The 21,945-nt window shown below is 36.1% G+C and overlaps 1 protein-coding gene across 1 annotated transcript in view; it reads left to right on the top strand.

The window, feature by feature from the left end:
* IMMP2L (inner mitochondrial membrane peptidase subunit 2) overlaps nt 1-21,945 on the top strand; it is a 425,745-nt gene that overhangs the window by 261,559 nt on the left and 142,241 nt on the right. The window contains exon 4 of the mRNA XM_027682163.1: nt 18,105-18,170. Coding sequence (XP_027537964.1) covers nt 18,105-18,170 — 66 coding nt within the window. The remainder of the gene's footprint in view (nt 1-18,104; nt 18,171-21,945) is intronic.

Raw genomic sequence — 21,945 nt, 5'->3', positions numbered from 1 at the left:
AGTCTGCTTCAGGACTAATATGATTTATTTTTGTCAAAGTTTGTCTTGAAAATCACCTTCAGTTTCTGATTGCAAATGTAAATTAAAAAAAAAAACCAACAAACAACCTCTACCCTAAGCTTTAAAAGTTGTGAGTTAATTTGTTTGGTTAAACATTAAATCTTACACCACATTTGAAGACAAGGTTATAGATTATAGTAAAATAGTTATTTACATGTTTCTTTGTTCTAATCATAAGGATTTCAAATGAAAATTGCAAGCTTGGTTTTGTCTTAGCTTCATCAGTGGAAGTTTTTCTACCATTTTTTCTATGGGAGCTAACCCAAGTACAACTTTGTATTATCTAGAAATACAAATACTCCTAGAAAGGAGTGTCATATTTGTTTGATTTTTTTGTAGAAGGAAGCAAATTGTCTTCGATGTTTAGCATTAACAGTAGAAATCTGCTTGTTTGGAATTGAGGAGCCAAAGTTCACATAGATAAGGAGTCTCAGTAATTTCATGCTGTTTGACTTTTGGTTTTGAAGTGCAACTGATTTACCAAGAATAGAGGCAAAATTCCCATTCTCATTCTTCTCAATCCCTTTATAATTAACAAAACAGAAGATTTACTAATTTTTCTTTTTATCATTGCTAATTAGGTTTATCTGCGCATTCTGGTGATTTCATGTGCTGGTGAAAATCTTTTCAAGTTGCAAATTCAATTTCACATATTTTCAGTATTGCAGAATATTTTTTTTATGTCTGTTGGTTTATGCCATGTCCTTTTGTTTCCCATTCTACCAAGCATAATCTCACTGTACCTCAAACTTAGAAAAAAGCTGATTTGAATGCAAGTTCTCAGTTAAGTAGCATCTTTGGAGAAGGGAAAAATGTAGGCAGTTGCTGATATGTGAAAAAGAAGAAAGATATTTACTGCATTGCAACTAAGAAAACAAAAAGTTACATTGAAAAAGAAAATACTTTAACCAGAAGCCTTGTACTAAACCTCAGTGAGAGAGGCAATATGACTTCTTTTGAGACATCATTTCACCCTTTCACTTAGAAGACTTACTTGGTTAGAATTCAATATTTTCACGTGTTCAATCCCATTACTAAATGCAGTCAAGGTGTTATTATTTGACAAGAGTTTTATTCGGAAAGCACATTAGTATTTCCAGTTGCAATTAATTTTTATGAAACTCTTGCTAAAATACTTGATATCAGATGTTACCGAGCAGCTTGGAGTCCTGAAGATGATGATGCAAGAAATAGCAGACAGAGGCTTCTGAAAGGAATCACAATTGAGTTTTTTGGGAGATAGTAGTCAGAAATCTCTGTGGATAAATAAGTAGATAGTTTTTTGACTATGTTTTGTCAGTAATAAAATAATGGGAGATTAGAAACATTCTTCCACCTATTTTATTTTAGATGACAAAAAATTCATCTTCATATTCCATGTACTTGGTGAAGAGAAGATATGGCTCCTCCTAACATCTTCCCATATTGCCCATGTTTGGAAATAGTAGGGGTATGCTAATGAAGAGGAGGCCTACAGGGATTGTCTTTCACCTGAGGAGACGTAGCACATAATGCATTCGAGCTATTTTTCTCTCTCTTGAGCAGGAGTGGGTTGCTGTACTGGTACTCTAGCTTTATGCTTGCTTTGGGGAATTTCATGGGAAATTCCCAGAAGGACAACTGGCAGGAGAGAGTAATTGTTGCTCTCCTGTGTCCAAGGGGAATGGGGCTAGGCAGATCATCATCATCATCATCATCATCATCATCATGGCTAGGCTTCGCGAACGAAGTTTGTTCTTTAATGCAGATATCATTCCACAGCCCTAGATATCAGTGGCCCTATTTATGTGATTGTACCTTTGCTGGAAGACAGAGTTATTAGCACTTGCACAGTTGATTAGGTTGTGAAAAGTGTACTCGGTCTACAGTTTGTAACAAGTCACTTTGACAAAGTGAGCTTCTATATAAACAGTGATTAATTGCAGACATCTCTGAAACTTCCATTCAATGAAACTTAAATTACTTTCTTTAGATATTTAAGTGTAGCTTGATATTCTCTATTTTACAAAAACTTGAAAACAGTAAATATGTGATTTTTCAGTTCAAAAAATCCGCCGTTCAGTTACTTGTGTAAACAATAGGTTTGTTTGCAGTAGGATATTGTATATATGTTATTTGTCAAATCTGTTTATTCCTACAGGATTTTATCAACAAGTATTATTCAAAGTGAGAAAATCTATTTAGAACTGTTTCATTGACTCATGTAATCTGCTAAATCCCCTGTGGCCACATCAACCATTTGTTGCTACAGTAAGTAGTGTAAAAATATCCCCTCTCCCACATTTAAGAGCAGAGAGAATTCAGTCTAAATCTCTACTCAAGTTAGAGAAAGGATGAAATGCCCTTCCTAAAAAAAAGTAAACTGAAATGAAACCATTTTGGAAGTGTAAGACTACAGACTTCCTTGTATTAATTATAGGGAAGAAAAAAGAGCATAACCTCTTCCCAACTGTGGTCTGCAATCAGAGTCCTTTTAAGGTTTAATGAACCGGAGTACTTGAAAATAGCAGGAATGTAGCTGGGTGAGTGAATATGTTGGTGATCTGAGACAGGGTGTTGTTAAGCTCTACACAAATGATGATGAACTCAGAGTTACTGATGCAGGAGGCTATCAGGACCCATTCCTTCCCCTGCTGTTACCATAATTATCATGTCTCATGATAGTCAAATAGGAAACTACACTTGGTAGTTAACAGGTTTCTAGTAAATGTGTTCACTTTTAACTTTACTCACCAACTAGAATAAACCAAACCTCAAATTGCTTAAGCTGATTTAACCAAGGACGGTGTTTGTCTGAGTGTAATCAGAAAGTTACAAGAAATTGAGTTGTAGCAATTAAAAAAGCTGCTGTCACTCTGCAGTAGTTGCTGCACTCAGTGGTAATTAAAAACAAAACAAAACACCAAAGCTCAAAACAAAGCACCGCCACCATCCAACATTTTTGTAATTAGTTTTGTGAATGCTGGAATGCTGTTAGTTACTGATCTCCAACCAAAGCTTGTAAATTCTCACAGAAGTTTGGTGGCTTCATAAACCACCCCATCTGTAATTGCCTAGCCATGCCAGCATCTCCAGTTTCTGCATGATAAAACTATTTCTGCCCTTCAGTCCTTCTGTTCATCATCCCACAATTTAGTGAAACTTAGTCTCCTGCCCACTGACAGGCTGGCTTTTAGCATGTGGTTGTTCATTGCCCCACACAGATGTCAAAACCTGTGAAACTTCCTCATCTCTGCTCAAATTAGCAATTTTCTTTCTTGTCCTGAGCTGCTCATCTAGTTTTTAGAATGATCTTACAGAAGCAATTGTTTTACTCAACACATGGGAACTTTCATTTGTTTGTCATCCTCGAGGGATACCTGTTTCTGTCACACAGAAAGGAATCAAGAACATGCATGAAAATTAACTAGAGCTTTGTTAAACTGGTTTAAACTCATCTACATTTGGGAATTTGCATTTGTTTAATTAAAGTAATTAAAAATTTTTTTCAGTTATGTTGAAGCCACTTTGTGATTACTAATCAGGTCTTTGTAGTGCTTTAGTGTTATATGAATTAAAACAAAGGCACTCTGGCTTAGTGGGTGGCCTGGCAGCTTTGAGTTGAAATTGAAAACCCTCAGGGTGTAACGGGAACAGGCAAGAAAAGAAAGGGTACAGGGAGCAGGGAACAACTGGGTGGCAGGGCAGTCCCTCAGACCTCGGGGACAGGCTTGCAGCCCCTGCAAAAAAATAATTTGTGTTACGAGTACTCCTTTTAAAAGAGTGTTTAAGGCCCTGCTCTATCCCCTCAAATGAATGTATACATTTCTTGTATGGGAATATGTAATGCAGCAACATGGAGGAGCTGTGGGCTCCCTCAGAGCCTTACAGAGACATTTGGATAGCCTAGGGAGCTGGGCAGTCACCTACTGCCAGATTTGCTGCCTGGGACAGGGTACTCCTCGTTATTTGTACAAACTGGGGGATGATATGCTGGAGAGAACCCCCACAGAAAGAGATTTGAGGGTCCTGGTCAAAAAGTTGAATGTAAGTTAGCAGTTCCCTGGTAGCCAGGAGGGCCATCCGTGTCCCAGGGGAGATCAGGCAAAGCATCGCCAGCTGGTCAAGGGAGGGGATTGTCCTGCTTTGTTCTGCACTGTTGCAGCCTCACCTTGAATATTGTGTGCAGTTTGGGGATTTTCAGCTATTGGAGAGTATCCAAAGGAAGGCAGTGAAGATGGTGAAGGGCCTTGAGGGGAAGCTGTATGAGAAGCGGCTGAAGTCACTTGATCTGTTGAGCCTGGAGAAGAGGAGACTGGGGGGAGACCTCATTGCAGTCTACAACTTCCTTGTGAGGGGAAGCGGAGAGGCTGGTGATGCGGTGACACAAGGAAATGGATGAAGCTGTGTCAGGGAAAGTTTAGATTGGATGTTAGGTTTTTCACCCAGAGGGTGGTTGGACACTGGAACAGGCTCCCCAAGGAAGCGGTCACAGCACCAAGCCTGACAGAGGAGGACTCCATGATCCTTATGGGTCCTTTCCAGCTTGAGATATTATATGATTCTATGAAAAGCAGGGATGAGGCCAGGGACATGGTTGGAGCAGCTGAGTGTCCAGCTTGCCAGGCAAATCTTCAGGGGTGAGGTAGGTATAAGGTCAAGCCAGGTAGTCAAATTTGTGGGTGAGGACTAGTAACATCCTATAAGAAAGAAAATAATGTATTTGTCTGTAAAGTCTTACAAGAAGGTCCTATCACATTTTCTGAAGGCAAAGGTGAAAATATCTCTGGCTAATGAGAGGCCTAATAATTGTCTTATTCTTGTCTTTGCTGTTGAATGAACAAATTCACATATGCCAATTGACAAATGCAAGGTTAAGTGATATAAGCACCTACAGCTTACATATAACTCACTGTTAAAAGTCCTTCAGATAGATATCAGTTGGCAAGATCAATTTTTTTCTGTGTACCTAATGGCTTTTGGACCCAGTTTAAACTAGTTAGAAAAGGAGCTCTTAACCAAGGAAATATTGAGGCCCTCAGGTGTCTTAAGTTGGACATCCAGTACCACTGGTCATTTTATAAAATTTCATTTGAACTATGCTCGTACTTTCTAAAATATTATTTACTTTTTTGAGTATAGTTGCAACTATTGAATTTTGCTAAAACTGATAAGTTGAGTAGAGAGCTGCATTTCCACACATCATAAAAACCTTTAAATACACACACGTATACATTAGTGTTTATATGGCTAATTTCCTTTTCAAAATATATTACACTTTTTAGGGATTGTGATTTTGAAATGGAGAAGGTTTTTCTAATTTCCTTTTTACATTTACTGCTCTACTACATGAATGATGAAATTGTGGCTCAATAGTTGGGTAGAAGACTGCATCTGTCTCTTTAAGATACTTACATCCTAAAATCTGTCTGGAAGGTATGTGATGTCTCATTGAACTGTTGCAAGCAACTACAATTCATTCATGAATGAACTTGACATTAAAAATTCTGATTTACACAATTTTTTTATTTTCTCTTTCCACCTTGTCTCCAAAATCAATGTCTTGATGTAATTAATATTTTAAGAAAAGAAAAAATATGTCTGTATTCATAATATGATTAGGAGCTGTTACAGTAGCTTACAAAAATGTGATTGAGTGAACACCATTGCAATAACTGTTAAATGCAGTCCATAAACTTTCTCCTTATTTATATTTAGAGTTTTTTGAAGGTAGGTTGTGATTTCCATAAGCTCTGAAATATTATTTACTTTTTTGAGTATAGTTGCAACTCTATTGAATTTTGCAAAGACTGGACTACAGACCATCTTGCCAAATTCGAGAGTATATTTAAAAGAATAAATGTGATCTGAGATCTGCCAACCAAAGCTGTTGCAGAAATTTATTTACTCAGTCATCAGCTGGATAAACCAGGACTGAGCTATTAGAGGTCTAAGAACTTTTTTTATGCATTTCCTTTCTTGTGACTGTTCAAATGAGTTTATAGTTTTGGGTTTTCTTTTGTTTTGTTTTGTTTGTTTGTTGTTTTATGTTTTGGGGTTTTCTGTTTGTTTGTTTTGGTTTTTTGTTTGTTTGATTTTGTTTTTTTTTTTTTTTTTACTTTTTAAGCTTTATTGTTTATTTATATCATGCTGTTAATCGGGGTTCCCATTAGTCTATCTGACCTTTTAAATTTTCTCTACTTAGACTCCTGTGCTCTAAATTCAAACAAGTTAACCATTTCAATGCACCAGACCATGAAAGTCAGTAAGAGGAAAAATCTGTTCCTAGTTTCATAGTTTCCCACTCTCACTAACTCAAACAAAAGTTATACCATTTTTAGGTGATTTTTTTGACTTTTTTCTCTCTTTTTGATGCCAGGTTTTCCTCTGTCTAAAACTACCATTTCGTCCTGCTCACCCAAGATTTAGACCAGCAAATGTAAAGTAGTAGAGCAGAAGAGGGGACAAAGTTTAAAGAAATGGAGATGAATGACTACTGGAGATCTGTAGGGAATTGGCTCCTGTGAACCTCTGAGGCAGCAAGGTCACTGCATCCTTGTACGCGCTAAGCTAACTGGTAAACAGGAGGTTGTGATTAGCAAAACAAAAGCAATTGAGAGCCACCTGTGTCAACAAAAGAAGGGAGTAAGGGTGTAATCAACATTTAAGCAAGCACCAATAATGAGCTCAGTTTTTGCAATATGTATGAGCCAATTATAAAGTGTATATTAAGCTGTTGGCAATGTTCAATAAACGAAGTTAGCTGATGCTCGTATCGAGTGCCTCTCTCTTCCCTCCTCACGACAGAGATCATGTGAGGGGACTGCAAGAGTTTTTTTCCCTGTTTAATTGTTTTCAAACAGATAGCATTACATTTTTCAGAAAGTAGTCATGGTGACAGCAGAGTAAGTGTATAAAAGAAAAAAAGATCTTGCATCTGTCTTTGAATTGGCTAAAGACTCTCAGAATGTAAAATAATTTTAAAAGTTTGTCATCAGTATCTTGAGAGAGAGCTCTTTCACAGTTATGCACACAGTTTGTCATGCAAAAAGATGGAATTTTTTCCATTTGGCCCTATTCTGTACATCAAACTTGTTCTTGAAGAAAAATTTGGAAGCTGGACAACTTCAAATATGAACATATTATTAATACTCTAAGGATAATTGTGATTAACCAGTGGGAAAAAAAAATGCAATGGAAAGTGACCATTCATTAGAATCTTTAAATGAAAGTAGAATGCCAAGTTGTGTTTTAATCAATCACAAGTTATTAGGCTCCATATCAAGCTAAATGAGTGAAATCCTATGACCCAAAGCCTCAGGCCTACAGGTACATTATCAAACATAGCTGTTTCATGGCAGCTGCCCATGTTTTTCTTTTTAGCTTCTGACAGAGAAAAAATAATTTGATCCTTCTTTCACTGGAAATTAGAGTGACTTTAACTGCTATATAGTTGGTGCTGACTAGTAGCAATCATGAGGATAATTGTCATCAACCAGACAATACATCTTGCATTTCTGTAGAGCTGTAAGAAGAAACTTCATATGATGGGGCATTGCTAGCATGTACATACAAATCCTGCATGTGTAACAAGGCAGACTCAAGATTATCTCCTTTGCTAATTGACCCTAAAGTATATCAAACAAACAAACGAAGAACAACTCTGGTGAATAAGCTTTGAAGTCACACTGTTGTGCCGAGACGATGGCATATGTAATTTCTTATTGTATTAATTTAGCCACTAACAGCTGACTTGCATTACAGAAGTTCAGCCCAGACTGTGTCAAGTTTCTCTGAGATACAGACTACTCTAGATTCTTGCCTTCAGGTTCAGGACAGGTATGCAGACTGGAATTTTTTCATTGTAGAGACCACATGAAAATCCTGAAATGATGCAGAGTTTTCTTTATAGAGCATAGGAACTGAAGAAGAGCACAAATTAGCCACACATTCTCCAAGTTCTTTCAAGCAGCAGTGACTTTGTTGAAGTCACAATTAATGTATTATCTAATTATCAATGGGCTAAAGAGGTTGCATAAAATGCTGTGTAATGTACATTCCTCTCTCAATTAAAGACAACATATAAGGATATCAGGAAGATATTTCAACTATTTCTTTTATGTATAATTCTCTATACTTTCTTTATGAAACAGAAATATAATAAAGTAAGTTCAAATATTTATTATTTCAGTGAATGCATTGACTGGACTAACCCAGCTGTGGAGTTAGTTGCCCTTTGTAGAGGCACGTGTAAGTGTGCCCGCAGTACAGGACTTCCTTGCCCTTGTGAATGAATTGGCATGAATTTTTTGGGGGGCTAGGGATCAGGGGTACTTGCTGTTTACTGCATTCAGTGGGTTAATACTGCCTAATCCTGGGAAACACACACTTGTTAAAATCTAATGGAAGAGCAGCTTTCGGGGTTTTTTCCTACTCCAGGCTGACAAATAGGCAGGAATTTGAGGGATTCCCATTTTGTTTCTGTATGACAGATTTGTACTACAAACATCCTTGCCTGCTGAGCACTCCTTTCCTGTCACTAGTTGTTTTGCTGCTGGTGACTCATCTTGACAACTTGAACTGATCATAACTTAAAGGAGAGAAATACCTTATGTTCCAAATGTGACAACTATTTTTTAATAACATTTTGATTGTGTTCCAGTTATTCATTTGTAAAGCTTAGCCCCATTGCATATTGTCTGCACAGAAGACTTAAATAGCACAGATGAGTGCACTGGTAGCTTTTTATCAAACACTATAACTCATGAATGTTAGTCATATCATCACTTAGTGCTTTGAATGTACAGAGAGTTACATAAGTAGTAAGTCTTAGTATTGCTATTTCTCAGTTAAAAAGCCCCTTAAGCTAATCCTACTGTTTCTGAATTATAAAATGCTTTAAAGAAATCTCATAGACACCTTTTCATGCTCTTGCACAGTTCTTTCAGAGAAGTAAAGGTTATCTTTGTATCATCGTGTCTTCGACAGCTTTACTACTATACCACTTTCTAAATATACTGCCAGCTGGAATTTTAAGGAACTGTGTTAGTAACCATTTCTGTAGAGATGCGTCATTTGAAGCATATATGCAAAAGCTATCTTTAGATTTTGAGCCAGAAGTACGCAGTTATTTTCTCAAAACACTATACCATGCAGCTTAAATACATTCCAATATATATTTTATGATTTTTGACTCCAAAAAATACCAATCAGGAATGGGTGGTAGAATATAATTTAGAGAATCAAAAGGAAAATGTTAGATTGTTCTAATCATTAAATTTGTGATGCAGTAGGAACCAGTGTTGCAAAGAGCTGTATGATTTCCTACAATTTTTACTCTTGATATTTGGCTGTTCATAACCAAACAATTTGTATTGTTGTTCTTGCTTTCTTACTAAGGCTGTGAAAGGGCTTTAAAGCAGATGCTTTAAAGTTTGTTCTTCAAACCTGTTTTGGGTATATCATATACATATGGCTTAAGTTTAGAATGGCGAAGGCAATAATGCCAAATGTTAATTAGCTGAATTAATCTTTTTGTGCTTCTACTTGATATTCTATGTCAACAGGGCCCAGTAAATATAGTGATTGTTAACACACTGAAGAATTCGTCAATACAGTCTGAAATATACAGAATGATGCATAAACTACATATTTTAAATATTCAATAGTAGAGCCAGTAGAATTTCTGAAAAGGTTTGTTAATCCCATGCCATATCTTGCATTTCTTCCTCACGTGTTGTCATCCTGCTAATACTGGCAAAATTTCCAGTCACTAAAAAGTAAAGAATTACTTTCTTCCATAGCAGTTTCTGACACAAGCTTGTATCATCAATTCTTCTAGCTTGCATTTTACTTTGCTATCTTTCTGACTGTTTTCTGTAAGAAACTTTCTCCTGTTATTTTTTCTAGAAGACTGTCTGAAATAAAGAAAATTTCTTTAAAAAAGAGCAATGGATCAATGGGTTAAAAGAAACTTAAGACCTTGTTCTTCATGGATCCACTCTGAAAAAAAAGAAAAGAACATACAAAAATTATAAATACCTTGTTTGAACTTTTGACCCATGGATAAAGGGGGAAGAGTGAGGAATCAATCCTCAGAATGTGTAAAAAGTGTCTGTAAAGTTTAGATCATTCTTTCCCCTTCCCTTCTTGTCTCTTCTGCCAGTCTCTCTCATTTCTGGCAATATTCTGAGCAGCATATCACTTGGAGAATAAGGTGACAGGGACCTTCTGCGGGAAACTGTCGCACAGGATTGAGTTTGACAGGTGGGATGGGGCTAGGATGGGTTTGCTACTGCCTGAGACTGAAGAATTCATTTTGGGTAGAATAACCAGAGTGGACTGTAGCGTGGGAAGAGCTGGGAAGTGAGTGTGCAGATCAAACCCTGTGGCTGTGTGTACCATTGGAGAAGAGAGGAGAGCAGATTGGCCTTCACTGAGAGGGGAACACTACCTAAAAACTTGTAAATGGCTTTGTATGAAGGGAAAAAAACATTCTGTAAGTAGAATTATTTTACTCATTTATGCTGTTCACTGTTGGTGACACTTCTTATTTATTTAATCTTCCTTTGTTAACATCTGAAATAAATTTATTTCCCATCATGCGAGAGAAGAAATATCTTACAGTTCAGAATCCTAAAAATCTCATGGCAAAAAACAACCTAGGATGTGGATTTATTCTCGACAGATTCCTCCAAGCTCTTTATCCCTGCTCAAGTGATCATAGTCTCTCAGAGCAATATCCTCAGTTATTGTGCAGGGTTCTTTCTTCTTTCTGTGCAAGCACAGAAGTAGAGGATGATGCAATTAGTATCAAATGCTTGATGACCTGCTGACACAAAAGATCAGGTTTTGACATAGAATATCATGTGGAAAAATACTCCCTGTTAAATTTCCCATTGCTGCTCTTTGCCAAATCCTCATAAGCAGGTCATAATTTCTATTACTACAAGAATTTTTGTCACAGCAGACAATTTATGGTTAATTCAGCCTGATGTCATCTGCAGGATAGACACCTGCAGTTAATTGTGGGCATTTTTCTCCAAATGCTATCCAAGCTAAAAGCAGAAGTTGTGAAGAAAAAAAAGGCCAAACTTAGGTTGGTTTCTTTTTATTGTGAGAGGGTTTAGCTGTGTCCAATTGTCTTATTACTGTTATTTAAGCTTATTTAAAAAAAATGCAAATAGCATTTTGTAACTGTGGCTTTGTTTTGCTCATGTCGGTTCTCACTTTTTTCCCGTATTCTTTTACAAAAAATACTACGTTTTCAACTATATAAATAACTTATCCTTAGCAGCACTCTCTATTTTCGAAAAGTTGGTTTATGATATAACAGTGAATTTAATTATGCACAGTCTGGAAATAATTTATGTCTTTGTGTGCTTATTGAGCATATAGAAATCTTTAGTATTTTATCCTAAGGAAATTTTTTTTAATTACCATAGATAGAGATACAAAATTGTTTCTTAGTTAAGCCTATCTTTACCTCTTATTACTTAGTAGAGAATTTATTTTCATTTTCTATGTCAAAAATACGGAAAAACTATTTATATTTTATGCAGCATTATTTGGAAAAAATTATTACAAATAATCCCAAAGCCAAGACTTCTATTGGCCCTTGTAGAGAACTTTCAAATTGTTGGGGTTTTTTTTCTGTGAATTTATGTTCACATGTCTCTACTCTTAAATATTTGTTTACTAAGAAAATGTATTACAACTATTTTAAAACTATACATTATATTGTTATTGGTCTTTCCTTAACCTCGCCATTAGTACTTGCTTTCCTGTGTTATTTGAAAAAAATCTGCTACAGATCCTTATAAGGTAGAGAAACAGTATTTCTAAGCAGTTTCTCTTTAATCATTTAATATTAAGTTGGCTAGGCTAAGCTGGTGTCTGAATTCTTTTGTAGTCATTGAGGAGAGAGATAATCCTTCGGAGGCTGATTCATCCCACTTTAATTGTTCCTTTTTGTGCACTGACTATAACAGACAACTCATCTGGAAAACTTAGTTTCTTGACTGTAGCTGTGGTTAAATTTGAGAAAATATCAAGCCATTTAGGATTATCAAGAAAGAGATTTTCTCAACAGGTGCTGGAAACAGCATTAGAAAACTTTAAAAAGCAATTGGCTGATGAAGTTTAAGTGATTCCGAAGATAGGCAATAACTTTGGCATCTTTAAAGTCATAGTTTTGTTTACTAAATATTGTGTTAATTCTACCTGACGTGCTAAACTTGATCTCCAGGAGAGACAATGAGAGAACCAGGCTTCTTAACGTTTAAATTTCTTTTGAGATAATACTTTGGTTCCTAGGTCATTGATATTTTTAACACCTAAAATGCAGCTAGTACTTTTTTTAATACTTGTGGTATTAAATATTTAATACTTGTGGTGTATAATTAGAAAACTTTTCTGGAACTCCATCAGAAAATAATAAGGACTGAAAATTGCTGCCCAATGTGTGGTGTGTAGATACAATTGCCTTCTTTAAGTTAGCAACTGATTATTTAATTTTGTATGCTTAGAAAATTGCCTCTGAACACAGGTCTAATCCCAGAATCAAAGAAAGTATAGAGAGTAACTTGGAGGATTCTTTAAAAATAAGCATAATTTTAAGAATCATTCTGACAGATAATGTATAGATTAAATAGGTTATTTCTATCTAATATCCCATGAGAATGATTTGATTACATTTTGTATTTTTCTGTGCCTTTCCCTCTGTTGTCAGAGGGAAAGTCATATTTTATTTGCATTATATGTTTGTGTTTGTTTTTTTGGTTTTTTTTTTTGGGGCAGTTATAGTAAAGATGAAATATAGTTCCTATGCTACAGCATAATGCTAATGAAATAGTGCATATATTACTGTTGTTGACTTAAGCATTAAGCCCAGGTAATCTCATTCCTAGGTCATTCTAACTTCCTATTTGGTAGATAAATATTTCTATGTATCTTCCAAAGTCAAAGGTTAAGTTAGAGTTTTTCAACCCTTTCGAAAAAGGTGAAGGTAAGGTGAAATGGCCAGTTAAAACAGCAAGTAATTAATTGAGTCTCTCTGTTAACAGGAAGAAGGTCAAGTGCACATAACTATTGTGATTACACAGTCTGCATTACAAGCAGCTGAGTCATTTAACCTGAAAGTGGTTAGATTGGAAGGCTGAGAAACAATTAAATGAGATTTTACTTCAAAGTAGTAGCTATACTTCGAAGTTACTATACTATTTAGAATTTTTTTTTCAAAGTGACTTGTCATGTTATTTTGCAGTACCAATTAGTTTTATTGATGTGAAACATTTTATTTAGAGTTTTTTGTTGTCCTATTTTAATTTTTAATTTTTTTTTTCTTGCCTTACTTTAGCTAACTGGTTGAAATTTTAAAATCATAATTTCTAATGGAGATTTATTTCAATTTTTTTTTTACTTTGTCTTGTATATAATTCTGCAAGTTTGCCAGATACACAGTTTTGATTGTTGGATCCAAAGTGTAGAAAGACTTCCCTAATTTTATCATGTAGGAATTATATATCTAGTTTACACTGGGGAGAGTCCGTAATGATCTCCTGGTGAAGATCAAATTATTTGCAATAACCTTTCAAAATCTATGAAAATCTGATACTCCTGATGTCTCATCTAACAATGAGGTTGCAACTATATAGCATGCTGTAGATATACCAGAGAAAATTCATTTTCTTTGAAAGTATGCAGATTTTTATTAATTTCCTTACAACTCCATCTTGTGTAAGAGATCTGTGCAAGATAGTGTCTGGAGATACAGTATGGATTAGTATGGAAACTAATTTTTTGCTTTAGGGAGGTACTTCCTGCATTGTTTGAAAACTCAAGACTAAATCAGGCTGTAGAGAGAAGGTAAGGAATGAAAGCCCCTTTGAAAGGAAAAGCAGGAACAAGCATAGTTATGCGAGAATCATAGAATCATGAAGGTTGGAAAAGATCTCCAAGATCGAGTCCCGCCTTAGACTGAACACTTTACCGACTAAACCATAGCAATAAGTGCCACATCCAGTTGTTTCTTGAACACTTCTAAGAATTGAAGAGACTGAGAGAATTGTTTATTTGTTCTAATTATTGCATGGCTCTATGGCAAAGTTTATGGCTCTTTCTCTGACGCTTTATGCAGGTGTTATATTCAGATTTTTACTTTTGTTTAGAGATTGCTCAAAATTCACCATAAAGTTTCAAGGAAGCATTGTTCTAGGTTATACATGAACAGTTTAAAATGTAAGAAAAATAAAACACTACCTTTCCAACAATGCATCTTGCAATCTCTAATCATTATAAGACACTACTTTCAGTAAAAACAAGATAGTTGTTTGGCAGTGAGTGATTTTGCTTTTTAACAGAAGTTTGACTAAGAACCATTAAAGCAATATGGAATTAAATTAAGAATTACAGTATGTTATTAGACCACAGGTGTGGATGGAAGTCAATACAGAATAAGACAAATGTACAGGTTTTTGTGGCAGGTTGCTTATGCTGAGTTGCTAAAACCACATCTGGAAAACCACAAACAAATACATACCAAATGTCTATTTTTTTCCCTTGGTAAATTGTCTATCTTAAAACTCTGAATCCGGATTTTGATGTCAAAATTCATGCCTTTGTGCATGCGCCTGGAATTTCTGCATCACACTGTGCATAAACTGAAAGTCTGGAGCAAATTAGAAATTGTTGCTAGGGCAGAGTGAATTGTCCCATTGTCAGAAGGTATTTCAAATAGAGAAGATGTTGCTCTTTGTTCTGTTATTTGCAACCAGCCATCAGGTGATCTGTAGTTGAAGTTTAAATGATTGTTTTGACAGGTGAAATCAAAAATATTTATCAATCTTGGATGACACACAGGCTGTTCCTTTCTTTTTATATTATACAGTGGGCATTCCCCTGAGGTGCTTGATCAGAGAATGCTGTTGTTTGAAGAGAAATTGGTAACACTGAGTTAGCATCAAACTTGATGGCTTGAGGGCCAAACTGCTAGACTTGTTCATTTTCCACTTTTCTTCATGGAAAAAGGAAAAGAGATTATAAGTGGAAGAGAATTCAATCTGCATTTAAGAAGTGCATTTACTTTCCAGAGATGCATATCCTACTGCATTCCTGATGTGCTGCTAAAGGCTACTTGTGCATTAATATTTGCAATGTGCTTGAGATTTTTCATAGTAATGATAACTAGTAGTTTCTACTTGTGCTACTGACCCTAATTCATGCCTGGTCAAAAATGGTTATATGCAGATGAGAAAATATTTTTACTGAGAAAAATCTAAGCTCAAGTTTTTGAGAGGTTCATTTAGAAAATGGTCAATGGTGATTGCCCTGTGAAACATCAGATATGGATCTGACTGGTAAATTTCATATAGAAATATGAAATATTTCATATATATTCATATATAATATTTCATATAGAATCATATTAATGATATACGTATCTTCTGAATGCCATTTTTTGGAGACAAGATATATTTGTTGTGTTTAGGGAGTCTCATCTCTTCCCACACAATATCAATTGAAAGGATCATGACTGAATGTGACCTTTCATAGAAGGACAGTGAAAAAATGCAGTGTAACATTTGCTGTGTCCTATTTTGAATGACTCCTGTTTTCAAAGGTTATTGCTTGTTAACACACCCAGATATCAGTGGCAGAGAAGTACTAAACAATTACTAGTTACAATATTTGGACCTTTTTTTCCTCTTTTATTGTTTAATTTGTTCAGTGAAATCCCAGTGTTATGCTAAACACTGTTTGGGAAGGCATCAATATCCATCGCTTCAGAACCAGTTTCTCTTACCTCCTGTTCACACATTGGCTCTTGAACAAAACATCCTGCTCACCTCTTGAAAATCCCGTAGCCACCCTTAGAACAAGTACCCATACCTCAAATTTAGAGTGATGTTTATTCAAGGTCATTAGAATTTTTTGCACAAGAAAGGAAAGTTAAGAGAGGTCGATAATTGCATTACTATACATACATACATATATATATATATATATATGTACTAATCAAGTGGAAATGCTTACTTGGGAAGTTTTAAAGAACCTTTGAAAGTAAGGTGTTAAACCAGCACAGAATTTTGAAAGAGCAAACATAAAATTTGTTTTCATTCACTTTTTAAGAAATGTACAGTTCATCATATACATTATGTATTACCATTTCCATTGCTTAAATTTTACATGAAAATATTACCACTTGAGCTTAAATGAATTAAAAATTAAATCAATTATCAGTAAAGTAACTTTAAAAAAAATAATTTACAACAGCTTGTAGTGAAGGTGCGTTGTCTTTTCTTAGACTGTGCTCTGACTGAGAATAAGGTGTGGTTAATGTTCAAATGACTGCTCATTGAATCCTGCTAGGGAGCAGCATCAGAAAGCGCTATTGATACTCCATACATTTAAATCATATGAGCATCTTAAACTTGATTAATTCCTTCCAAGACTGACATGTAAAATATTATAAAAATGCGTATTCTCAGCCTGAGAAAGAACATAAAAGGCAAGACTGAACTGGAATACACAACTATTCAGGTAAAATTATGCTAAATAAAATATTACTGTGAATTATGTAGTGACTTGAAAATTCCAGTGATGACGAGGGAATCAAAGTATGGTCCTTATTCATATTCATTGTTCCCTTCCGCTTGGTGAAAATAAGGTTTCCAGGCTTGGTGAACTGTAAAGGGAAACTATTTCATATTTTGAAATTCAAAATTGGGCTTGTTGGATTTTATTTCATTACATTGAAAGATAAATTTATTTCAAATGTATTGGAATACACACATACAAAAAGCCGCAAGAAACCAAAATAAATTTTAAATATTTGGAGTACTTTTTTGGCCTAATGTTATAAAAAACACAACGACTAAGTCTGAAACCATTTTTCTTTTTAACTTTTGGAACTGGAAGTGAACCTCAAATGCCTTTAATCATGCAGCGGTATGGGCAAACTTTTCATCCAAACTCATCTCAGCTTTGCTTTTTAAGGAAATGTAATCTTAGTGTGCTACCAGTTGACCAGACATGAGCTCAAAGATGCTGGTCTGTTGTAAGGATGGCATGGCCAATGGTTTTGGCCATGAAAACTAATATAAATCTCTGTCAATTGCATGTCTAGCAGACTACTTGGTTTTCAATAGGCAGAACCCAAGCATCAGCAGAAAATCAAAACAATTTGTTCCTTCAGTGACTTTTCTGGGTACAAGTTGCAAGTAAAAATAATTATTTTTTAATAACATGAAAACACTCTTCTAAGTTTGCATAGTTACATAATTAAAAGTGAAGAATGCAAAGAAGTGAAGTATATAGAAAAGAAAGAAAATTTATGGTGCATGTGTCTACATAAACCTGTCAAAACCACAGTAAATAACATTTTGAATAGTCCTATCTATTAATATGCATCCAGGAAGTTGGAGTATTCAGGCTGGACATGCAAGTTCAGCTTTGTTTTCTCCTAATGTTATGTAATATCTGATCAGAATCAGTAAAAGATGCTTATGGGAAAGTAACTAAGTGAAAATATAGTAATGCATTAAGAAGCTTTGGACAAAGCTGAAACTTGCAGAAAATTTTAAAACTTTTTTTTAAACTTCCACAGCTCCCTAGGCAAGGTTCACCTAAATTAGTGGTATATATTAATATAACATAGAGATTTTTTTTTTCCCAAAGTGAGTGAATGACATAAATGTTTAAACACAATATGATGAGAAATTCAGGGTTTAATACATAAATCTATTTACAAAGCTACCCACCTCATTGGTAGTGGGATGTTCTACTTTTAATATGGTGGAGTGTATTTTTCATGATAAAAGGTGTGCTGATTATTGTGGTGTTTGTTGGCAGGTCATTTTTCAGCATCTGCTTTTCGATGATGGTTTGCAATGAGAATGATTACAGTAGCTTCACTTCATCATGGAACATAATGATTGATGCTATATCAAGGAGAACATGGAATCTCCTAATGACTTTCATAGTGTCTATTTCTTTGTGGAATTTCTTTTCATTGTCTTAAAACAATGCAAACGTTACTGATGGTATAACCTTATCCCCTGTGTCAGGTCTCCTAGAAATCCTGAACAGAAGATCATTAAACGAGTGATTGCACTTGAAGGAGACATTATCAAGTAAGTATTTTAAGCCTCAGTCTCTGAGTCTTTATAGGAAGAGTGCAGCTTTCAGTGTATTTTAAACAGTATCCTAGACGACAAGAACTTTCTAGCATTTTCTTTCTATCTATTCTTAATAAGGATGTCAGCATTGTACCTGTCTCCCTTTTAATGAGAGGAGAAATACTACACAAAACTACTCACTCTCTCATGAAAGGTACATGGGTGCAAATAATGCTTATTTCTGAGAATATCTCTGCCACAAATCAAGGCTGGTAATTGTACAGCATTTTTCAATAAGATTATAGGCTTGTGATTTTTCATTTACAAACTCCAGCTACTGTTTCACACTGAAGTGGGCAAATAAAGGTGGAGTGTTTTTTTGGCTTTATTTATTTTTTTATGTATTTGTTTCAGGGTTTTTTTTGTTTGGTTGAATTTACATTTTATATTTATTTTATTTTGAGACAAAGAACCCTTGTAGATGACTGTCTTTGCTGCAGTATGTAGGAATCTGTAGGGAATATGTGGAACTGATTTTATGTAAATTATTCTATCAGGAAAAAACCCCACATTATTGTAGCAAGAGTAGACTCTAGAGTTCTTCAAGACTTGGTTTGCTCTGACAGATAGACGTTCCTACTAGGGCTGGGAGGAAATAAATTACCAGCAGATGTAAATAAAAAGTTTTTGTGAGAACTGTACTATTTTGAAGAAAATACTTGCTTGAAAAGGTTTCTTTTTCCCAGGTACAGAATAGTTGGCATAGAGTTGGGAGGGTAAATCCCTAGTTTCCCATACTAAGCTGTGAATGACCCTGGGAGATCTCAGACAATATGGCACACTGACTCAATTAATTTAGATAATGATTCTTGCTCTAGTGTAGTGAATACTTAAGAAGTACTTGACAGCTACAATTCAAGTCAAGGATTGGAGTTTGGTCTCAGTAAGTCCTAGTTAATAATATGGGCACTGTGGAATTTGTCTATGTTTTTGTTTTTGTTTTTGTTTTCTTGCAGTCAATATTTTTGTTTTATTGAAAAATTCAGAATCATCTCAGTTTGAGAAACCAAAATATGTTGTTACCTCTTTGTTGGAGCGAAATATCTTAAATAGCAGGCACTAAGAAGATAATTTGATGTCCAAAAACTATAGACATTTACAGCTAAAACTAGCTATCACTTAAAGAACTAAAACATATGACTAGTGTGTGTGGTAGTTTGAAAAACCTTTTCTCTGGGGCAGTAATGGTTTGCCCCACTGATAATACTAGACCAATCAAAGGTTCATATGCGCCCTACGGAAATTACATACCCACAGCAACGGAAGAGAAGGTGGTGAGGTAGGTTTTTTTTTAGTAGATTGGTAGCCATGATCTGAACCACGAGGAAGCAGGGGGCCGGTAGGCCCCCTCTGGGGGCCAAGAGCCCCCAGCCCCAACTGAGGCTACGAGAGACCTGGTGTAGTGTCAAGGCTGGACCGGGTCCTGTGATCAAGAGGTGGGAAGATTTCCTTGCTGTCGGCAGCGGCAGAAAACATTGAAAGCGGCAGCGGAGCGGTCCTGAACAGAAACAGCGATGGCTGAAAGCCAAGGAGATAGCCAGTAGCAACAAGATAACATGAAGCCGGCTGAAAGACGCAGAGATGTTCCTGCAGGAGGGAGAGCTGCAACGAGGCAGAGGAAGGCTCAACGGAGCTGGTTTGGGGTAAGACTGTGTTACTTTCCCAAAACCCAGACACCTGCTGAGGAGCAGGGGTGGACTTCCAAACCTTTAGGGAGTCCCAAAATGCAGCAGCAGCTAGAGAGAGAGAAAGGAGCCAAGAAGCCCGGAGTTGTCCTGAGAGAGCTGAGCCAGGACAGAGTGCAGAGGAGGTGCCCGTGCCCTCTGCTGCTGCTGCTGTTGCTTCTATTGTGCTAGCGAGCTGAGACAGAGCAAAAGAGCTTTGGTAAGACTGAACTGAAAGCTGCCTTCAATGTTCTACCCCAAGAGGAGTGAAGATCAACAAGGAAATCCCCCAAAGGCTCGGGCTCGGGGTTGGAATTTCCACAAAATAAGAACCAAAATCCTGACTGCCATACTTAAATCTGCTGCCTCAGGAAAATGAAGGACACTAACCAGTGCCACAAAAAACTGAAACGAAGGAACTGTGGCCTGTGCAGTGACAGAAAGACTTTTCTCTTTCCTTCTTGGACTTTTATTGAAGGAAAAGAGGAATTTAATTCAATGTAAATATATATATATATAGGTGTGAGTAAATAAACCTTTGTAAATATTTTTCCCTTCCCCCAATAACGAATGGTTGTGTTTTGTCTGAAAACTCTCCACATGAAGTGAAAAATATTTCAAGTCCATACCATCACTAAACCCTCTCACAGGGGCAGACTGTGGGAGGGGGACTTGAACTTAAAAATTGGATCCTTGGGAGTTTCAAACCACCACACGTGTATGCTACTATGTGATGTCTTTTATTGACCTGTGTCCTTAAGAGACCCCTGGTGGCCTAGTGGTTAGCGTGCAGGACTTTCACTGCTGCGACCACGAGTTCAAATCCCGGTCTCCTGGCCTGATGGAGGTCGTTAGCCCTGTGTGGCCATCCATCTATGAGAAGGACACTCTAAACAAACCTACCTAAAAAATCCATTGCGCAGGCTGGAAAGGTAAAAGACCTTTCCCCAAATCTTCGCTCGCGAAGATGGGCCATTATTATTATTATTATGTGTCCTTAAGAAGGTACTTATTCCTTGGTGCAGTTGATATTAGTGCTGTAATTCATGTAAGTGATAAAAATGGTATTCCTGAATCAGTATTCCTCATTCATTGCTGTAGCAAAGTCAGAAAGAATTAGCAATATAAGGCAACTTCAAGTGTTACTTTACACTGTTCTATATTACTAACATATTTACCTTCATTTTTGAAACTGAATTTTGATTTTGATAAAAAAGGACATTTAATAACACAAATTGCAGCTGTAGGAAATTAACTATGCTGTACATTCAAACTCCTTAAGACTCTGAACTTTTCATTAACTTTTGCCGGCGTTCTTGGCCAAATGGACAAAGGCTTGGGACATAATGGCTGTGAGATTGTATGCAGAATACTGATGAGCCTGTAGGTTACTGAATCACTCACGGACACAGAAGATTGTACAATGATCCTCATTTGTCTGTGGTATTACATGTTAGGTGATTTTATTGAAAGAAATACTCATCTCAGTAATTAAGATGTGCATTTTTAAATTTGAACACATGAAAATTGTCCCAGACCTTTTTGCTATAACTGTATGTCTGGGATAGAGTTAATTTTCTTCCTAGTAGCTGGTACAGTGCTGTGTTTTTTGGCTTTAGAATAAGGATAATGTTGATAACACAGTGATGTTTTAGTTGTTGCTGAGAAGTGCTTACCCTAAGTCAAGGACTTTCCAGTTTCCCATGCTTTGCCAGTGAGGAGGCGCACAACAATCTGTGAAGGAGCATGGCCAGGACAGCTGACTCAAACTGGCCAAAGGGATATTCCATACCATAGATCATACTCAGTGTGTAAACTGCAGGAGCTGACTGGGCAGCACTGATCACTACTTGGCAATGGACAGTGAGCAATTGTATTGTGCATCACTTGCCTTTCCTGAGTTTTATTTCTCTCTCTCCCTCCATTTAATGATGATGATGATCATGATAATAAAAATAATAATTTTATTAATTGTTGCTGTTACTAGTATAATATTTTATTTTGTTTCCATTATTAAACTGTTCTTTCTCAACCCATGAGGTTTACCTTTTCTTTCCAATTCTCCC

Source organism: Neopelma chrysocephalum, unplaced genomic scaffold (genome assembly GCF_003984885.1).
Source record: "Neopelma chrysocephalum unplaced genomic scaffold, ASM398488v2 Primary Assembly neopelma1_62, whole genome shotgun sequence".
In the NCBI taxonomy this organism is placed as follows: Eukaryota; Metazoa; Chordata; class Aves; order Passeriformes; family Pipridae; genus Neopelma; species Neopelma chrysocephalum.
Note: the sequence above shows the minus strand (reverse complement) of the source record. Positions and strands in the feature narration are given on the sequence as shown.